The sequence below is a fragment of the Chelonia mydas genome, chromosome 3 (assembly GCF_015237465.2).
Source record: "Chelonia mydas isolate rCheMyd1 chromosome 3, rCheMyd1.pri.v2, whole genome shotgun sequence".
Taxonomy (NCBI): Eukaryota; Metazoa; Chordata; order Testudines; family Cheloniidae; genus Chelonia; species Chelonia mydas.
Genome location: NC_057851.1, coordinates 22,790,326 through 22,812,267, shown reverse-complemented (window position 1 = coordinate 22,812,267; position 21,942 = coordinate 22,790,326). Strand labels below are relative to the sequence as shown.

Sequence of the window (21,942 nt, the reverse complement as noted above, 5' to 3'; positions counted from 1 at the left end):
GGGTAATAATAATTCTAGCATGCTGTAATCAAGTAAAGATTAGGACTGAGATTTTCAAAGTTACCATTAATTTTTATGGGAACTGAGCTGAAGAATTCCTTTAGGCACATTTGAAAATCTCTCACTGTGTCTAAGAGACAAATAAACAAGTGTCACAATTTAATCATGATGTTTTCCTATGGAAATTATAAGCAGTGAGTAAACGTTTAAGATTAACATTAACGAAAAGAAACAAAAAAAAATACAGCTAAACTGGTTAATTTTCATTACTAAGGCCTCATCTATTCTGGAGATTAGTTCTGATTGATTAATCAGTGGACAACAACCAGCGTCATGACCAAATTTTTCCTGCAGATATGGAAATATTAAAAAAGAAATTATATCTTTCCTTCAGATGGTAGAATACTTTACATCCCAAATGAAACTGTAACAACATGGACTGAATGATCATCACACTCTTCACTTCAGCCACTATAATTGATGAACAGCAATTTAGAGTGGGTTTTCCTTGGGGCAGCAGAGGAAAGAGTGGAAATTCTCTCTAGTCACTCTTTTGTTACCAGAATTATTTGTTCCATTGCTCAGAACATTCAATAGCTGTCTTGCTACAATATATTTCTTCCCCTCCCCTCCCATATTTTTCTGTAGTGGTCTTTCACCAAGTATAACAATAGACTATTCGCCTTCATCAGCAACTCTAAGATTTCAGTGGCTTCTCCCTTATTCCATCCTTCTCTAGTGATTTTACAAATAATTCACCCTAAAGGAAAGTTATAAATGGAGCACCAGAAAGAAATAACCGCTCTTTGTCCTAATGCTAAAAATAAACCCACATCACTTCTCAACCACACCCTGGCTCCAACTAGAAGAGTTTCCCATTGCTTCTAACCTTGTGTAATAGGCAATATGTGACAGTTTTAGGATTGACAATCTGGAAAGCATCTAACACACTGCGAGTACTACAACGAACAAACATGTGAACCCTGGTTGCCTGGTTCCTGAAACTGTCCCACACAAAAATATACTACAGAGATCTGAAGACCAGGCTAACAGATCCCTCTGTTGCAAGGTACCATATTTTGTTCAATTACAGAATGGTTTCCAGATTTTGCAGACCACTTCCATTGGCCTGATCTAGTGTACAGAGACTACAGTTTATCATGCTGATCAGTATTGTCTCACTGTTTACATGTACTCCGTTGTCTTTAGCTTAACAAAACAGAATTTAAGGGGTATCTACATAGGGAAAAAATATACAATGGGCTCTTCAGTCTAGCACAGAAAGATAGGACACAATCCAATGGGTGGAAATTGAAGCCAGATACATTTAAGATGGAAATAAAGCATAAATGTTTAACAGTGAGCATAATTAACCACTGAACAATTTACCAGTGTCATGGTGGAGTCTCTATCGCTGACAGGTCTGAAATCAAGATTAGATTTTTTCTAAAAGTAGGCTCTAACGGATACTGTTATTAGTTCTAGGCAGTCCCGGGTTATGATCACAGGGGTCACTTCTGGCCTTGGAAGCGACAAGTCTTGTCTGTTTTCCCTAGTAATCGCTTCTGGGCAGGGACTGTCGTGTTCTGTGTCTGGGCAGCGCCGAGCACAATGGGCTCCCTGGCCCCCAGCGCTCACGAAAACCAGGATCTAGCTTAGTGGCACCTGGGGGTACAATACAACGCAACAGTTTTTGATACACTGGGAAGAGCCACGTTAGTGTGACCACAGATTTCCCACGGCCACCCAAGGACTTGGCAGCCTGGCCACCAAGGACGCCATCCTAACGCGCTGCCCAGCAGCTCCACCGGCCCGGCGACCGGGGGCTCAGGCGACCCCCATTTCTATGAGGGTAGGGCGATTTGCCTGCGCCGGCGGCTGTGCCGGAGAGCCCCGCGCACACCGCGAGGAGAAGCGGCTCCCCAGGCGCCCCGCTTACCTCGCGGGCAGGAGGGTGGGGCTGTGGAGAAGGAACAGCCGGTATCGTTAGGATCCGTTTAGATTTGAAACCCGCTCCGAGTCCCAGCGTTCGACCCCGCGCTGCCCTGCCCCCACCCCCAGCTAGGCTGCAAGCCTGCGACCACCGGCCGGAAAGGGAAAGCGGGCGCCCCTGGTCCTAGCGCCTGAGTGCGCACGCGCGGCCCGAGTACTTCCGCGCCCCGCCACCTTGCGGAGGTGGAGCCGCTTCCGGGAGGGAAGGTGGGAGGGTCGCGCGCCAAATACGAATCCGACGCCGAGGCCGGGACTGAGTGATACAGTCTGTAGAGTGCGACGTCGTGGCGCTGCTGGCCGCACAGGTGGGACCCCCTGGTGACTGGTTCGTTTCCCAGCCCCCACCCCGCCTGGGCTGTTCCCTTCTCTCACCCTCCTCCCCACCACACCCGCGTTCGGTGCCCAGCCCTCACCTCGCCTGGGCTGTTCCCTCCTCTAACCCCCCTCCCCGACCACACCCGCGTTCGGTGCCCAGCCCCCACCTCGCCTGGGCTGTTCCCTCCTCTAACCCCCCTCCCCGACCACACCCGCGTTCGGTGCCCAGCCCCCACCTCGCCTGGGCTGTTCCCTCCTCTAACCCCCCTCCCTGACCACACCCGCGTTCGGTGCCCAGCCCCCACCTCGCCTGGGCTGTTCTCTCCTGTCACAACCCGTCACAACCCCCCCACACACAAACACAACCGGGTTCGGTTCCTAGTCCCCTCCCTGCCTGGGCTGTTTCCTCCTCTCTGCGTCCCATCCCACGCTAGTTCTCCCCTTCTCCTCCCCCCCCGTCTCCCGGCTCGGATCCCCTCCCACACTCACTCTCCTAACACCCAGGTCACATCTTGGTCTCCCTAAAATATCCAGCCCTGTGTTACATCCCAGTTGCTCCTGCTTAGCATCCTGGGGATGTGTGTTTATATTCGGACCCCATCAAGACTGTTACCTGCTTCCCACTGTGGGGACCTGAACTCCAATCCTGGCCTTGCCCTCGCTCTATTTGTCTGTGTTTCCTCCACTGCCCCACCCCAAAGATCCACACTGCAACTCTCCTCTTCCCCACTCTGGTGCCATTGCACCCCAGAAACCAGTGCAGGAGCCCTGGGTGCAGTGTAGCCTATAGTCCCCCAAGAACCTAGTATCAGGAGTGAGCTGCAGCGGTTTAGTGAAAAGAAAAGGAGTACTTGTGGCACCTTAGAGACTAACCAATTTATTTGAGCATAAGCTTTCATGAGCTACAGCTCACTTCATCCGATGAAGTGAGCTGTAGCTCACGAAAGCTTATGCTCAGATAAATTGGTTAGTCTCTAAGGTGCCACAAGTACTCCTTTTCTTTTTGCGAATACAGACTAACACGGCTGTTACTCTGAAACCAGCGGTTTAGTGGTGGCCCCCCAGGGATATTAGTTGACAGTTCCTCCATGGAGCCAGAAGCACAGGCATATGTATCTGATGCAGTTCGCAGAATTCCCTAACACCTGTCCTTTCTGCAGCAAGAGGGAGACTGTGGTGCACATTTGCGTAGAGAAGAGGTCCCCAAACTGTGGGGTGTACCCCCTTAGGGGGTACAGAGGAACATTTGGGGGGACACAGCAGGGCCCAGACCAGCCCCCACCTGGGGGGGGGGGGAGGGTTGTGCAGGAGCACCACCCAGCTCTGCTCCCAGCCCTGGCCATGGCTCTGCACCTGGCTGCTGGCCCCCACCATGGCCCAGCTGTAGTCCCAGCCTTGGGCCCCTTACCTGGTCCATGTCCCCCTGCCCCTGGAGCCACAGCCTCCTGGGGGGGGGACAGACAGCAGTAACGGGGGGCAAGACCCTGAAAAGCTTGGGACACTCTACTCCAATGGTCTGGAGGGGCTGCCACCTGATGAATCTCCTACTGAGGTTCTGGCTGCACTTCTCCCCACACCTCATTTACAAACACCCCATCCATGTCCTCAGAAAGTCACAAGACCTCGTTGTCAGCCTCCTGGCACTGGCGTCTCTGTGACTGTGGGGTTTATTTCTGGTCCCTTGTCTCATACATCCAAGCAAAGTTCCTTGGGCAGTGTCCACTGGCTCCCTAGGCACCTTTGAGGAGCAGTGTGCACTGTTGAGTGTTCTCTGGTCTATTTCCTGTTCTAGTTCCCTGCTTTTTAACTTTTGACCCTCCCTCCATTCTTGTTTGTTCATCTGTTGCCCCAAGACTTCAGTTGTGGCCTGGGTGAGTGGATAGACCTTTAGTTCTGGGTGGGCGGTCCCAGTACCCACAATCATAGGTGCTGACTCCATGGGTGCTCTGGGGCTGGAGCACCCACAGAAAAAAAATAGTGGGTGCTCAGCACCCACCAGCCCCAGCTGTTTGGTGGCACCCTGAAACAGCTGATTGTAGGCTGGGGGAGGGCAGTGAGCTTGGGGAGGGAGCAGAGCAGGGGCAGGAAGAAGCGGAGTGAAGGTGGGGCCTGAGGGAACGGGATGAAGTGGGGGTGGCCCTAAGAGCAGAGTGAGGGTGGAGCACCCTGAGGGAAAAGAAAAACTCAGTGCCTATGCCCCAATGGGTTCAGGATTTTAGTGGTTCTCTTCCCTTCCCCCCTCCAAAATCCACTAATGCTGAGAATACACATGGATTGGTAAAAGTATTGATATTTTAAGGGCAGATGCAGCATTGTATGCAGCCTAACCAGCTAGTAGCATGGGGACTTAATGGTTTTATTCTTGTGTTTTACTTACAGAAAGAAAGAATTGCAAGCGTTTAATCTCGTGCAACGTGTCTTTTTATATTTGAAGAGTAAGACTAAATTGCACAGAATGTGTTTTGCGTTTCATTTCATAAAACTTTTTCACTCTTTTGTCCTACTGAAAACAAGGGGATATCCCACAAATGAAATAGCAGTGGGTGATGCATTTTTGGAGCTTAGGTGTGTTGGCAAAGCTGTGTGGTGATATCTCAGGACTTGGAATACCGGTGAGGATTGTAGTTCAAAACAAGTAATTGCAGAACTCTCCCGTGTGGGGAGATCTCAGTATGGGAAGGGCAGGGGAACTGTAGGGCAGAATTGAGGGGCATTGGCTAAGATTTCTGGGATAAATTTGCATAGTCAGATGACCTGTCTAAAGCAAACCATTAATTGTCATCAGCTTTAAATTCGTTTACTCATTTTAAGTACTCTCTTTGTTTTTGTTGAGTTAATTGTAATCATGTAAAATGTTCATTGTTTGTAGACTTACTGGCTCTAAACTTTTAAAGACTTGTTCCTGGACCTGATGTCAGTGACTGTATTGCAATTCACTTTTGTGGAAGTCAGACCAACTCCCTAAATTTTGTTGTTGTTTTTGTTATAACATCAACAGTGTTTTAGGGTGATTTACAGACTTACAGGAAAAATAAGGTCCTGCTGTGAAGATGTAATCTTCTCTAAGGTATAGAAGGTGGGATGGGAGATTTGGTATAACTGAGGCCCCTGAAATAAAATCTGTTTAGATGGGTCTTTTGCAAAGAGCCCCATTCAAGACAGTACAGTTTTCTGCAAGATGGATTAACACCTAAATCATTTAAATGACAAAAATAAAAGAACCTCCAAAATTTATTATGGCATGTCTACCTACTTCAGCAACTAATATACTTTGTTTGAATCATGGAAAAGAAAAATCACATCCCTAGTTATAAATTAATATTTTACTATGGTGTTGAGAAACATTGTCTTGTTTTATTTTTCATTTTGTAAGTTGCCTTAGCCACATTTTTGTCTATATAGCTACTTCTGCATGTGTATGGAATTAGAAATACTTTTTGATGCATTTATCCTCCCTTTGCATTAATACTGATGTGCTATGTCATCATAGTACTAATAAACCAATTAACACAAAGGTTATAGGAAGCTATATAAGAAACGTAGACTGATTTATAGGCAACAAATGGTAACATCAAAAGGGCTTTTTGCTAAGTGTTGTCTCGTTCACCTCCCAAAAAGCTGGAAGTCCCAGTTAGGTGGTAAGAAGGTTAATTTTCCCCCTGCAGAGTGCTCTGTTCAAGGCTTTCTATTTTTTAAAGGTAACTATTGGAAATATTATGGTGGCAAAAAAGAATACTTCTGTGTAGTTTTAAAGCATCTTTTATCTGAGTAAGTATATACTGTTGAGGCTACTACTTAGCAAATGAGTGTCTCTGCGGTCATGTCTACACAGCAACTAGACACCCACAATTGCCCCGTACCAACCACTCAGTCTTGGACTGCAGGATTCTTTCATTGCTGTGTAGACTTCTGGGCTTGGGCTGGAGTTTTGGTGCTAGGACCTTGCAAGGTGGGAGGGTTCCAGAGCTTGGGTTCCAGCCCAAGCCCTGAAGTCTACACAGTAGTGGAACAGCTCTGCAGCCCCAGTTGGCTGGCACAGGCCAGCCCTGGGTGCCAGCAGAAACACAGCAACTAGAGTGGGAAAAATCTCAGTTTCCCGTTTCTGTTCTCTTGCCTGTGCTGTTCACAACATCAGATTTCTTACAGTGCAAGAGGTAGCCCAACACACAATTTTTATTTTTTATTTTTTTTTTTTTACAGATTTGCACTCAAGGCCACTTAATTTCTTACAATGCCTGTTCTGGTACATAAAACTTCAGAAGCATAGCTATGCCAATGTATTTGACTTGTATTACTAGATACTTTCCAAATGCCCATCGGGCACAAAAATGCTTAATATAAGTCATCAGCTCTTTACTAGCCAATTAATTAACTTCTGGGATTTCCCAGCATTTAGAAGCTGAAGTTCTTAAGTCCTTAGAGAAAAGAAGCCTACATTGTTGCTAAGGGGGATAGTTTTCTTGCCAGATGCAGTACTACAATTTAGCAGGCATGTGCTTTTTCTCTTGTTAAATTTATCTGTTTGAAAAATTATATTGGCTCCCACTGCAAAGCAACTGGTCACCTTACCATTATGTTTATGAAAAGAAACAGCAGCCTTTGGGCTTCAAAAGCCAGCAGAGAAGCCCTTTGCTCAACAGCAAAAGTATCAATATCCAGTAATAAACTAAAGCAGAAATCTTTCAAAGGTCAAACAAGGTAACATTTCCAAGCTTGGATTCTTAAAGGTAGGAGCGTAATTAAGTGACCTGATTGGGGCCAGGGAACAAAGGTGCTTAACCACCCAGAGGAGTGATTTCCCTAGAAACCTGCTTCAGTTCAAAGGAAACTGTATGTGCTCTGCACTTCTGAAAATCAGGCCACTTATTTGAGTGAATTAATACAGATTTAGGTCCTACAAATTCCAGAGGCATGGACCATCTGCTGGGAGAATGTAACCCCTGAAAATCAGTAGTGAGAAGTCCTTCAGTTAGAACAACTTGTAATTCCTGCAATGAGAGCAAGAGAAATAACTGATCTATTAGCTGAATCCCAGGTATATAGGGCTTTATACTTCTTTGTTAGTGTTGCATTAACACTGTTTCTCTGATACCCCTTTTCTGTGAAAGCCACATGCTCAAGAGGCTGCTAGATGGCAGCATTCCTCATCTGTATCCAAACTTCTCCGCGGTTGTCTTCCTATTTGATACGATTTTGACCTACAGGGTCACGATTTGCTCTCAAAAGTAGTGCAAAACTCTTTAAGCACAATCTTTTTTCTTAATGTGACAATGTAACCTGATTGCTATGTCATTTCTATGAGAGATTTTCTTTGTTTCAAAAGTAAAATAGACACATTCGTAAACCATTAACAACAGTGATTTAAAAAAAATCCAATTTCTATTTAAGTCTATTTCATATTGAAATGTAGAGAAATAAGCATAAGGAAAATGTATTCCTTCTCCTTCCAAGAGGAATGGATTGGTGTTGCGGTGAAGAAATGGACACTAGCAAAGAAGCAGGGTAGAGGTAAAAGGCTGATATTTTAAGAGTGGCAGTGGGTGAAAGTGAGAACAGCACTGGAAAGGAGGGTCAGTGAAGGCTGAAGGGGATGGGAAAGAGGACGAGAAAACAGAAATAAAAGGAAATCAGATTACAGGAAGGAATGGGGGAGGGATTCAGGAAAGGAAGAATTTAGAGTCATAAGCAGAGAGAGTCAAAAGGAATGTATCCCATTTAATATACTGGGGTAGATCCTCAGCTTGTATAAATGATCATAGCTCCAGTGTGGAGCTGTGATCACTTCCACCAGCTGAGGATCTGTTCCAGTGTCTTTCTGGTTGTGGACAAAAAGCATTATTTCCATAAAAGTAATTCCCAGATGTTCGACGGAAGTGGGAACTTCAAGAAGAAATAAAGGAGCATGAATTTCAAACAGTCTCACCCTCAGTTTTGGAATAGAAAGACACAATGGCATGTATCTGTGCTCTTTTCTTGTAGTCGAACAGAAATATGTTTATCCATAGAAATCCAGATTTTCTGTGAGAAATGATTGGGGCAGTAGATGTTCAGTTATCATGTAAAGTGAGAAAGAGGTACTTCAGATGTAGATGAAAATGATTTCTTAAACTGGACATCTTTACCATTCTGTTCAGACAGCACTGTAGCCTGTTTATAATAAAAGTTGTCCTACAAGGAGCATTGTAAACATCCATCATCCATTAAACAAGGGGTTTATAAACTGAAATCTCTAAATATTTGGATGGCTTGATTGTGTCATTCACTTAGTCCAGTGGTTCCCAAACTTGTTCAGCTGCTTGTGCAGGGAAAGCCCCTGATGGGCCGGGCCAGTTTGTTTACCTGCCATGTCCGCAGGTTTGGCCGATCGCGGCTCCCAGTGGCTGCGGTTCACTGCTCCAGGCCAATGGGAGCTGCTGGAAGCGGCGGCCAGTACGTCCCTCAGCCCGCGCCGCTTCCAGCAGCTCCCATTGGCCTGGAGCAGCGAACCGCGGCCAGCGATCAGCCAAACCTGTGGACGCGGCAGGTAAACAAACTGGCCGGCCCACCAAGGGCTTTCCCCGCACAAGCAGCAGAATAAGTTTGGGAACCACTGACTTAGTCATTAACAGTTATCTTTAGAAGTACTTAGAGCACTTACTTCTGCCCCCCCCCCCAAAAAAAAAATTACCACATTCCATATTATGAGCTGTAAACTTTTGTTTTGATCAGTCTTTACAACTGATGCCCTCACTTTGGCAAGGAGGAATTCAGGACAATGGGAGTGACTAGTCTATGGCAGATCCTGGAGCCTGTGAAAGAACATGTTCATCTGAGAAGTCTCAGGGGAAAAACCCTTGCTGTTGATTTAAGTCTGTGGGTGTGTGAGGCACAGACTGTTAAAAAGATGATTGGAGTAGTCACCAAGCCTCATCTTAGGTACAGTATCTTTTTTTTTTTCCCCCTTTTTTTTGGGTGGGTAACTGTAACCGGTAAGTGTTTGAATCTGTATGATATAGTTTGCTAGTTTGGTGCTGTGCTTCCAGAGTTATGCCAAGGTACTTCCAAAATCCATGGTAGTCCATATTACCATATAATTATGTACCTGTACAAAGACTTGCAATACAAAATGGTATGAAATCTTTTCTGATGTTTTTGTGTATGTTTTCCAAATGGCAGCTATAGAATCTTTTTGGGTGGATGGAGAAGCATTAGGGTAGGGCTATAATCCAATTGTCCTTAAGGTGTTTCTTTTGTTGTTTTTTTTCCTTGGTTTGAAACTGTGTAGGTTTCATTATGAAGTTCTGACCAACATGAAATTTCCATTTAGTGTATACACACCAGTTGTCATGTGGCTTAATTTATAACTAAATTTTTCAGTGAAATTGTTTACTTTGTTAATACAGGAATCTATTTTTTCGAATCTCTTCTTTAACCTCAATGGAGATCAAATTGGTGTTTGTGATGGAGGGGGATGCCCCAAAGCTGAAAGCAGAAACAATCATTAAGAGGAATGAGCTGCGCTATGGGTCTTCGAAAAAACCTAGGGCTGCAAAAACAGGGAGATCCTATTTTAAATCCATTTTAAAAGAGGTGAGTGAGAGAGGAATTTCATTATTTGTGGTATTGGAGAACGGAGATGGAGGAAAAAACATTTAAAAAAAAAAAAAAAAAGGAAAGAATTTACAATAAATCTGACAGAGAAATGACTCCACACAGATTTTTCAATGAGATTCTACCCCCTCCCCCAAAATTTGAATCACTTTGAGATTGGATATAAATCCTGTAATTTGTTAAATTAAAAATTTATGAACCCCCTTTTTTTGTGAAGTTCATATAAACTTCTTGGGGCAGTGTGTTCCCATATGTACTGTACAGCATTGAACACAAAGATGTCACTCACTGCAGAATGATCATTTGAATTAGCACATATAAAAATAATGATGCACACTCTGGAGTCTACACACTTAGTAGTCTCCCCTAACTATGCAAATTTCAATACATTTTCATAAAACCCCAAGGTATGCATATTGACAGTAAATCCTAAGTAAATATAGTGCCTGTTAATAGTTCTAGGTTGACAATGCTGGAGACTCGTCTCTAGCTAAGCACACAATAGGCATTATGCAGGTAGTGTTGGTACAAGGTCTCTTCACCATTCCTTGGATGCGCCTTAAACCTGACTTACTCTGTTCCATTCCTTAATTTCTTTGCTGATCCTGGTAAGAAGGTGGACTATTGTTGTGGTGATTTTGGCATCAGGACACCCATCCATTTGAAAGTAGATTGAAATTCTAGCACTTCTTCTAACAGCTGTTGCATGACAAGTCGCTCCAGTCATTATTGATCTGTGCTGGATTCAGACCAGTGATTATGAGGTAAAAGGCTTTGTATCTCATTACCAATTTCTCAAGCCATCTAATTTCTCAAAGCCTTTTTTCTTTTATATTTTTGATTACTTACCTAATAAACATATTTGTGTTGTATAGACCTGTGTATATGTCTCTAAAGCAGGGGTTCTCAACCTTTTTCTTTCTGAGGAACCCCAAACATGCTGTAAAAATTCCACAGCCTGTCTGTGCTGCAAGAACTGTTTTTATGTATTTTAAAGCCAGGGCCAGCATTAGTGGGTAGCAAGCAGGGCAACTGCTCAGGGCTCCTTGCCACAGGGGGCCCTGTGAAGCTAAGTTGCTCAGGCTTCAGCCCCAGGTCTGAGGCTTTGGCTTTCTGCCTTGGGACCCAGCAAGTCTAATGCCGGCCCTGCTTGGCAGACCCCTGGTTGAGAACCACTGCTCTAAAGCATCTAGCACGCTTTTGGTCATTACATAAATAACACAATAGACTTGTTTTCTAGCCTAGATCTGTGAACCAGGCAAATAGCCATGTGTCATAACCATACAGCTAAGGGTAGCATAAAATCCCTCCTTTACCTGTAAAGGGTTAAGAAGCTTAGATAACCTGGTTGGCACCTGACCAAAAGGACCAATAAGGGGAGAAGATACTTTCAAATCTGTGGGGGAAGGTTTTTGTTTTGTGTTTCTTTGTGTTCTCTCCTGGACAGCGAGGAACCAGGGCAGGGAAAATACATCTCCTAAAGCCATACCTGAACTAAGCATCTAAGATTACAAATTGTAAGTAATAGAAAGGAAATGCATTAGATTATCTTTTGTTTTAGCTTGTGAATTTTCCCTAGGCTAAGAGGGAGGTTTATTCCTGGTTTTTTTGTAACTTTAAAGTTTTGCCTATAGGGGAATCCTCTGTGTTTTGAATCTGATTACCCTGTAAAATTACCTTCCATCCTGATTTTACAGAGGTGCTTCTTTTACTTTTTCTTTATTATAAAGTTCTGCTTTTAAGAACCTGATTGGTTTTTAGCATCCTAAAACCCAAGGGGCTGGTCTGTGCTCACCTTGTTTACTCTCAAGCCTCCCCAGGAAAGGGGGTGAAGGGTCTTGGGGGGGATATTTTGGGGAAACAGAAACTCCAAGTGGTCCTTTTCCTAAATCTTTGTCTAACTCACTTGGTGGTGGCAGCGATACCATTCCAAGGACAAGGAAGAATTTGTGCCTTGGGGAAGTTTTTAACCTAAGCTGGTAGAGAGAAGCTTAGGGGGTCCTTCATGCGGGTCCCCACATCTGTACCCTAGAGTTCAACTTAGTTAGCTGTGAAAATGTTTAGTGAGAAATGTATTTACCTAGGTTGAAAGAACCAAGGTTGCAGCACAAATAGCTCTGTCAATCTGTATGGAAGTTTTTGTTTATTGATATCTTTCGTTACTAATTCCTCATTTCCTTAGTGTTCAGCTCTTTGCTCTCGTGTCAAAATAATGTACTACATGATTGCTTGTGACATGAAAAAATACATGGCAATATCAATTTGCATGTTGAATTTGTGGGCCTTGGACCACAATTACTACTGTCCTTTTAAGTAACATTGTACAGCAATTAGTAACTTGGGAGATACTAATTGGGAGATTCACTGGTTTGCCAGATTTCTTTTGTGATTGAAGTAAACTGTACTTAAAGTTTTTGATAGTGTTGGAGAAGTACTTATAGAACAGGAATGAAATGAGAGAAGATGTTTTATTTGCTTTGTTTGTTTGCTCTTCAAGGGCATGATCCAAAGCCCAGTGGAAATATTCCCTTTGATTTCAGTGGGTTTTGGCTCTGGCACCAGATGAATAACCTGAATAAAATATATTAATATTGTCAAGCTGCTTGGACTGAGCTATACTCCACTAGGACAGCAATTCTTACAATGTCACTTTTGTGGTTTTGATTTGTTAAAAATCCTGACTTGTGAAGAGAAGCCACCATAATAATTCAATACAGTGACTTCAGGTAGTTTGCACACAACACTTCTACAAAGATAACCTTCCTTTTTTGCTGTTCTGACCATGATTTCCCCTGGACCCCTACCTCACTCATGCACATGCACAACTTTCGTGCGTCTATGGATTGGCTCCTCTGTTCCTCTGCACATTCCCACCTATTACTTTTCCACTTAAGCTATCGCTGTAATTACCACAGAGATGTTATGTGATCATGAATGGGAGGGGACGTGGATCCCTGAGGCACTTCATTAAGATGTGATCCATGATGAAAGTTTAAGAAGTCCTGTTTCATACTTTGTCTTGCCTATGCTCAACCCAAGCTTCGCTCATTGTCTACTTCTGTGCCCCTTTCTGCACAGAAGCCTCCTAAGCAATGTATGCCAATCCTCCAGCCTCTCTCCTTCAAAAATCTGATGAGCCTATCTGATCTGCGAATTGTTCTGGCAGGAATGAGCACTAATCACTCAGTGTGTGTTTAGTACTGGGAAACTGAACATAACCATGTCCCTACTCACTATAAATTATAAATTAGTTCAGTCAAGGATCTATTCTTTGTTTGCAATGCCACATGTATTGCAAAGTGACACGTATAATGATAGTACTACGTTGATGATAATAATAATAATGATGGCCACTGCAGACATACACATGACCTTGAGGACCATTTTAAAAAAATGGTTAAGCGTAGAAAGGGATGATTGAAGATTCAATCTCTGTCTTCTCTTGAATATTTTTGTTTTTTTAGTGCCTTGAAATGTTGGAGTGTTTAGGATTACCTTGGGTTCAAGCAGCTGGTGAAGCGGAGGCGATGTGTGCTTACCTGAATGCAAATGGATATGTGGATGGCTGCATTACCAATGATGGAGATGTTTTCTTGTATGGAGCTCAAACAGTTTATAGAAATTTCACCATGAATGCAAAGGTACTGTGTTAGGTTTTTTGGAGTCTTTTTTCCTTCAGACTACTTCACTCTCATTATATTGCTCAAATAAATGTGAAGCACCATAAATATTTTGAACAATTAAGTAGGTATCTGTTAGGGCTTCTCCCTCACCCCTCCCTTGATTCTTGTCAGACAGACATAAAGCGGAAGACCAGAATCCAAAGAGGAGGCAATGTAATGGTTATTGGGGTTAATCAAGCAAGTATATCCATAGCTCTGTACATGCAGAGCTTTTCCCCATTCCTTTTTCCCACCTCCTCCTTCATAATTATATCTGTAGTGCACACCACTGGTCCCACCCCTTACAATTTATGGTCATGCTCCGTTTTGGAGGGTCATGAGTCTTGGGCCTTTGGTACCACCTCTTTTGTGCCTCATCGAAGGGGTAGGGAGCGAGGTTTTGTTTCAGTCAGGGTCATGATTTCTTTCTCTTTTTGGTGTTTCTTATGCCACCCCTCCTTGCCCCTCCCAACTGGTTGCTTGACCTTGCCTTGTGATAGGAGTTGAGGCAGTTGTACATACTAAACTCCCACCAAAACCAGCAACACTTTAACTTCACTTCCTTATCTTTTTTCATTGTGCTATAAACCCCATCTGGTTGTGGGCAAATGCAACACAGTGACTTTGTTCACACATATTGGTAAAAATATCAAAAGTCATACAGGCAAACAAAACCCAAAATTTTATTTCAGGCAAATATACAGGCCTAAATACTATATTAACGTCACTAACAGTATCATACTTTTGTCTTCCTGTATTTGGTCTTGCTTAAAATCTGTTTTTACACAGCAGACTTTCTTCGCTTGATTCATTAGTGTTCTGAATGAATGAGAGAAACAGCTGAGTTGAATAATAAACATGAAATTATCTGCTGTCTGTTTAGGTTTTCTATTACATGAGTTCTTCTGTGACTTAAAGCTGTAAATTTTATACAGGACACAGCCCTGCAGTGACAGTTGTGTGCCTATAGGAGCAACAGGTCTATGGTGTTAAATAAATGCAAATTCACTCATTTGCATCTTACATACAAATTAAATTGTGTAACACTTTCACACTTGATAATGGCTGCTGCTCCTCAAATCAAGCACTGATGATGCCAATAAAACAGACCACCTGATTAAAATTATGGATACATTAGGAATGTAGTTTGATATCAGCCTTGGAGAAGACAGAACAAATAAATTCGTTGTGCACTCTTCTATAGTATGCAGAGAGATGAATGCTAAGTCTAAGGCATCAAGCAAGTGTGGTAGCAAATGGAGTAAAGATGGGAGTTTTAAAGGTACCCTGGTGTGAGAAACTGTTTTTTAGCTAAAAAAATGTGCTTGTATCTTTGTGAGAACTAATGGAACAAAGAGAGGCAGAGCTGGGAGCACATAATTTAAAAAAATAAAATGGTGTAGGGCAATTTGCTTGTGTTCACTTGGCTATGTGTACAGAGTAAACTAGAGCCCAGTTTTCAAAGTGGGATGCCCTAAATTAGGTGTTCAAATCAGCATTAAAATGGGTATTTACTATAGTTGTCTAAATATCTGTCGAGGTGCCTAAAAAGTTTGAAAATTGGGTTATAATTTTTTATATTTTTCTAGTTCAGATACTTTGATAGAGGTCAATCCTGACTTCCTCCTGTTCATTCATCCTTTGCAGCTTCAGAGTGTTCTTTTGTAATTCTATAAGCCTAGGATGTTGGTTAAATTTTTAATCCTTGATTAATTGTTTTACTTAAAAACAGTTACATTTGTATGTAGATTTTGGAAGCTGCAATTCTTAAAATCATGTGGTCAGTCTTCGATATAGGATGATATTTTTGTCAATCATACTTTGTGTAGCAATGACAAATGGCTTGGTCTCTTCTATGCTAGCCGTTGAACAACAGTAGGCCAAATTGTTGTTAACCTGTGTCAGCAACAAGCCAATTTGCTAGTCACCTGTGGTCCTGCCTACACTATTCCCAGCTGTTATATTTTTCTTGTAGGACCCACATGTTGACTGCTATACAATGTCCTCTATTAAGGAGAAACTGTGTTGTGACAGAGACTCTCTGATTGGGCTAGCAATTCTTCTCGGTTGTGATTATCTTCCGAAGGTGAGTAAGCTGCAAACTAATTATTTACCATGTTCCTGTGACTTCTATTTTCAGAACATACAGTACCAATTAAGGTTTGAGCATGTATTAAAACATATGAAATGCATGGTAGGCTACAGACTTCTAGCTGAAGAAAGTACTTTAACTCATACTGTAAAGGCATTTTCATAATACTTTGTACTGAAGATTAATGTTGGCAACTCTGTGAGACAGGTAAGTATTATCATTTACAGACGTTTAGATGGCATGCAACAAATATGTGGATGAGCTGGCATAGGTAAGTAGGAGCCTATTAAAACTTTGAGCTCCCACTCCCACAGTTAATCCATTACATTATGCTGTCTGTCCACACTGTGGCTGTAACTATGCTAGTAATAAGCATATTTGAAAATGGGGTAGTCTGCAGTATGTTTATGGAAAGCACAGTTGCCAATGTGATTGCTGGTAGACTTTTCTAGACACCGTGGATGTGACCAAAAAGCATGGCTACGTTTAGAAATTGGGGAGTTAACCTCTTCTGCTGCAGGGCTTAAAGAAATGTCTAATGAATGCATTTGTCTGGTGTGACCAGACCAGCCTGATACTGCATGTCCTGACATTTCATTGGAAACTGCTGCTGGAATGCATGCAGAGGAAGCTGAGAGGAAATAATAGTCTCAGTTTGTAAGTACTGCTGCTCTTGACTAGAAAAAGATGAGCTGAAATGGAAGCTGCCAGTAAGGTTGATGTGCACTACTCTTTGCAAACTATGGCAATGAGCACCTCATTATGAAGCTGTTATGATGTTTAGTCTGCGCAACTGCTTCTTCATTCCAAGTGAAGTGCAGTGATCCCAAATCCAGTTTACCAGACTAAAACCTCATTTGTGTCTGCCACTTCCACTCAACCAAGAATGACTCTTGAGCTGTGCTAAACCCTAGTCTCTCAAATATGCAAGATTATCCTTTTGAGAGCTGAAGCTCATTGCAGATTAGAATGTACTGAGTTACATGGCAGAGGCATATCATTCAAACAGGGAGGTGTAACATGTCCTACACTATCTGTTTAGTTTAATTTGCACATATTCACTAATCCCACTCTAACAAAGTCATTGGGAATTTTGCCATTGACATCTGAGGCTCAGGATTAATTCCAGAACAAAAACTCAAATAGAGAGATTCTCTCCCTCCCCTGTAATGTTTCTGCAATTTTTTTTTTTTTTTTAAAGGCAAGCATTTCGGGTACTACTTTCTACTCTAGACCAAGCCTCAGGAATAACTTATAAAATTTCCAAAAGAAAATGACTTTTGTTTCAAGTTGATGGTGTCTGTAAATCAGGTGTTTAAAACCTTCTTTGAATCACCCCACCTGAGCTCCTTTTTTTAAAAAAAAGCTTGGAGTCCCTTCTCCCCAAAATAGCGAGAAGGTACTGCCACCTAGCACTCAATGTTTAGATGGCATTGTTTGTTCAGATTAGGGGGGTCAAGCACCACAAGTTGCAACACCACTCACTCAAATTTGGTCCCGTCACCCCTCTGTCAAGATAGGCCATATTTGAGTGAGTGGCATTATGACCTCTGGTGCTTGGGTGTCTCACACACTTTTACTTTACTTACTGCATTATTAGAAGACTTGTTTTGCCCTCCCTAGAAACTTTGACATACCTCACACCCTGCCTGAGAACCTCTGCTTTGAATCATGGAGCATCAGTCGTCTGCGGGACCTCTTTGGTAGACAATTCTGACTTTTTTTTTTTTAAATAATTTAATTGTCTCACAAGTGAATAACAAACAATTTTGCTATATGTACTGGTGTATAGTATGCAAAGACCAAGATTAAGTTATGGGAATCAAATGAAGAATTTGAGAATCAAGCAGTGGACATTTGTGTTTTTGGAAGGGACTATCCAGGAGAGGATTTCCTTTTCTTAATGAAGTGCTTTGTAGGCAAAAAGAAAACCAAAGGAAAAACAGAACCTCTGATTTAATAAATAGTACAATGGACTGGGAGCTTCTGAAATACTGGGTTCTTATGTGGTTCTAAAGTGAGTTGGCTATGTAATAGTCAAAAAGGCTCTTGAAGTATTGCAGCTCAGTAAAAGTGAATGAAGGCAGGACCTTCCAGAAAGAGTTATACTACTGACCCTTAGCTACTACTACTGAAATCTTAACTTAGAAACCTGAGGGAATAGGTTTTGGGTGAAATATCAAAAAAGAGCTAAGCAGAAAACTGCACCATTCCAGAAAAGGTCTCACTTTTCTTTCTGCAGTGTCTCTCTGGCTGGCTTCTTATGACCGAACATCTTGAGTTGTCAGCCAAAAGGCTTTGCAGAAAAGCAATCACAACTCCTCTTTTTTCCTACATGTGTGCTTGCTCGCTCATACTCATATTACTTTGGTTATCTCTGCAAGAGATATTTCTAATATGCAAAGAAAAGAAATCTGAAAACAAATTATGTAACTGATCTGTGCTGTACACATCACGTTTGTCAATAGAGAGAGAATTCGTATCCTCCTCTGAAAACACAGGTATCAGTCTTTTGAGGAACTTAGCCTGTGTTTTCAATGTATTGTAGGGTTCTTAACTTTATTTTCAGTGTCAGGAAACGTGAAAATATAAAATCGTATTTGGGAAGAATTGCTCTGATTCTGGAGCTGAGAGTTAAATAGCAAAATTATGAAGGTTAGGGCTTGTCAGGGCAAGATTAGCATTTAATGTTTTTCATAACAGGATTAAGGAAGTACATCTTTTAGCCTTGTAAAGGTGTCAGAAAACCTAATGAAAGGCTTGTGAACCAACTCTACTTGGCTCTGCTTGCATTCCACCAGTTATTTGCTCTGATCTGATGTAGATGATGATAATTTTGATAGGATAAGGGAGGCACAGTCATCTACAATTTGAAAAAAATCTCTGAGAAAAAGGTGGCAGAACCACAGAATGAAACAGAAGTCAGAAAAGAAGTAAACCTCCAGAGTGAAGACTAGAATGAAGGGTGTGAGGAAGGGAGTGAGTCCATATAGCAGCTTCTGTCTTTTTTATTTTAAAATGTAAACCAAATAATTAGGTGAAGAAACATAATATTAAGGAGCCACATTCACAGTGGGGTCCAAATGGCCATGTGTACTATTTATATGCAACATGCTCCTTGCAGGGTTCTGATGGCTTTGAAAACATAGAAAGCAGTAAGGGCTTTTAAACGCCTCACAAACTATCTAAAGCAGGGGTGGGCAAACTTTTTGGCGCAAGGGCTGCAAAACTGTACAAAGGGCTGGGTATGGAAGGCTGTGCCTCCCCAAACAGCCTGTCCCCCCCCCCCCCCCCCCCCGCACTTCCTGCCCCCTGACTGCCCCCCTCAGAACTCCCAACCCATCCAACCCACCCTGCTTCTTGTCCCCTGACCACCCCTCCTAGGACACCTGCCCATGACTGCCCCCCAGGACCCCACCACCTATCCAACACCTCCCCACCCCCCCGGACGCCCACTCCCTATCCAACCACCCTCTGCTCCTTGTCCCCTGACCGCCCCCTCCCGGGACCCCCCGCCCCTAACTGCCCCCCAGGATCCCCCACCCCCTGACGGGCCCCACCGGGACTCCCAACCCTCCCTGTTCCCCATCCCCTGACCGCGCCCCCCTCCCCGAACCTTCGCCTCATCCAACTGCTCCCTGACTGCTCACCACCCCCTTACCATGCTGCTCAGAGCAGCAGGAGCTCGCAGCCCAGCCGGAGCCAGCTGTGCTCCCCACGCTGCCTGGTAGGAGCAGCGGGCCAGAGCACTGCCTGTGCAGCGGCATGGCTGCGGGGGAGGGGGAACAGCCAGGGAGGGGCCGGGGACTAGCAACACCACCCAGTTCTTATATACAACAGCTTTTTAGCTAAGTTGCTGTGATCAGAATTGATATTTACCAATCTTCTTCTGAGGCAGCTGTTGTGGTGGTGGTATTTCTGAAGCATCATGAGAGTGTTTGGCACTTTATAGACAAAATGTACCTGAGAGACCGCAAATCATTAATATATGATAGATCAGGAAAGATGTATTGATTAACCTAACCTTATCTAAATGGAAACTGTCTTGAGCCAAAGATAATTTCAGAGTATCCTCCTGGGAGGGAAGGGGGCAGTCTGCCTGCTAACTCCTGAAGAGCCAGAGACTACATAGGCCAGAGATGCTGACCAGAGTACTTGAGAAGCAATCTGTACTTTAAAGACCAGCTGCACCAGTACTTTATGACCAGACATGGGAAGAAAGAGCTAGATAGGACAAGCCTGATCTGGTAACCTCAACAGAGACAAAACTATACCTCTACTGAGAGCCAAGCACAACCAGATCCTTCAGGCCAAACCTGAGATGCACTAATTAGATACGAGAGTCCTAATACAGATCAAAAATAAATTTAACCTGACTATCTCATTCATGTTGTCCTCAGCCATTGAAGAGTATTGTTTAGTTTCTCAGAGGAAGCTTCTAAACCTCAAGAAGTTGTAACTGGTTATCTTCTGGAGTGGCTTCCTGATAACTGTAGTATTAAAAGGAAATAAGAGGTGGTTCATTCTACTTTGACTATAACCATTTATTTCCATATTCCTAGTTAGTTACTCTGAAATGATACATTCCTTAGAAGTAGTTGGAGATTGACATGCTGTAATTAGATGCCTAAGCAGCTGGCCACAGTCCAGTGACAAACTTTTAATTGATTTTTAAATGTGTATTCAAGCTATACAGTTACGTATCCAGTTTATTCAGCTGCAACTCAACAGCTCCCCAGTCCTCTTGAATTATCAATTTATTCATTATGCTAATGGTATAACCTATGTTTGTGCTGCAAATTCAAGCCATGTAACTTAGCAGTACTCTGTAAACTGTAAGCTCCTCAGAGTAAGGACTTTGTAAAAAGTCATGCACGCCAGTGGTTCCACAGGAACAATGGATTATAAAAAATCAAAATTAAAGTAGCAATCATTGTTTCATTTACTTTGTCAGTAAATGCCTCCATAGTAGAGCTCTCAGGACTACTGTTTGCTCATATATGGCATGAACAATTTGAGTTACCATTTTTGTAAATTGTCTTTATTTTGTTTAAAGCCTTAATTAACATGCATTAAGCTTATTTGAAGTGATCAGTTGCTCTTAACTATACAAAAATATTTGATAGGACACACTTCTGTCATACAAACATAAGGCCCTTAAGTTTATGTCAGTGTAGTATCAACTAGCTACTTAATTTAATAAGATCTATACATTTTATTGCCACACACAATTTTTCAGTAACTACTTTTACCAAATACATGGGCAGTCATTATCAAATTGGGAATTGGGGGAAGAGGATGGAGGGAGCGACAGTAGAGTTAAACTATTAAATAAAACTGTCTGGTTAGTAGATCATCATCCCATGTGATAGAGATTGGATGTTTTGGTCTAAAGTCGCTGGGATTAATATAGCTGAAAATGCAATGGCCTGTGGTATACAGGAGGTCAGACTAGATAATCCTTCCTGTCTTTAAACTCTCTCAAACTCAAGTTTGTCAGGAGTTCAGGAATTCAGTTCTCCATTAACACAAGCAGATTCTCATTCTGTTGCCTTGGATTTCCCAATATCCAAACATTTTGCACTCTGGCCTTACTCTTCAAAGATTCCAAACATTTTTTTACCAAACTATTTTTTTTTTCTTATAGGCCCCTCGCTTTAATTTTTTGAGTTGTCATCTCATCTAAGTCTCCAATACAACAAAGCACTTAAGCGTGTGTTTAAAGTGCTTGGGTGAATCAGGACGTAAATCTCTGCTTTAGCATGATTTCAAAACAACTCTGTTTTGTCCATTTGACTGTTTAAGGGCCACATCATGCCATTGGTTTCAGTGCTTAAAAAAATAATGTGGAATTCTGCTTGTAAATCAATGGCATAATGTCTCTAAGCCCTGGTCTATACTACACAGTTAGTTAGGTCAACATAAGGCAGCTTACATCGACCTAACTATGTCATTGTACACACTACAGCCTTGCTCCCACTCATGTAAGTGCCCTACTACACCAACATAATAACTCCACCTCCCTGAGAGACATAGGGCTTATGTCGGTGTAGTTAGGGTGACAGTGTCCATGTAGACACTGGGTTACTTACATTGGCTGTTGGCTGTCATTCTTGTCAATTTCATAGCTCCCTGCTGGAGCTATGAAATTGACAAGAAAGTCTTCCCCACTCCCAGCTGGGCTGCTGCCGGCTGCCTGGGCTCCCCACTCAGAGCCCAGGTGGCTGCCCCATTCCTGACGGAGAAGCAGGAGCTCTGGCAGGTAGCTGGAAGCCCATGGTGCAGCTGGGC

At 42.8% G+C, this 21,942-nt stretch overlaps 2 protein-coding genes across 11 annotated transcripts in view; one reads left to right on the top strand and one right to left on the bottom strand.

Annotated features, from left to right (window-relative positions):
* The window catches only part of SMC6 (structural maintenance of chromosomes 6), an 84,204-nt gene extending 82,061 nt beyond the window's left edge, over nt 1–2,143 (bottom strand). For 5 of the 7 annotated variants that reach the window (XR_006289353.1, XR_005224564.2, XM_043542235.1 and 2 more), the window contains exon 1: nt 1,940–2,143. The gene's annotated coding sequence lies outside the window, so the exon portion shown is untranslated. The remainder of the gene's footprint in view (nt 1–1,939) is intronic. The other 2 variants (XM_037894028.2, XM_037894027.2) reach the window with 1 other exon arrangement.
* Nucleotides 2,139–21,942, top strand: part of GEN1 (GEN1 Holliday junction 5' flap endonuclease) — a 35,475-nt gene continuing 15,671 nt past the window's right edge. Inside the window, exons 1-6 of one of the 4 annotated variants that reach the window (XM_043542237.1) lie at nt 2,164–2,266; nt 2,298–2,317; nt 9,016–9,222; nt 9,690–9,876; nt 13,362–13,538; nt 15,535–15,645. In XM_043542237.1, coding sequence (XP_043398172.1) covers nt 9,062–9,222; nt 9,690–9,876; nt 13,362–13,538; nt 15,535–15,645 — 636 coding nt within the window. In that variant the 5' untranslated portion in view covers nt 2,164–2,266; nt 2,298–2,317; nt 9,016–9,061. Of the gene's footprint in view, nt 2,318–4,691; nt 4,920–9,015; nt 9,223–9,689; nt 9,877–13,361; nt 13,539–15,534; nt 15,646–21,942 lie in introns of those variants that run through there. The other 3 variants (XM_037894025.2, XM_043542238.1, XM_043542239.1) reach the window with 3 other exon arrangements.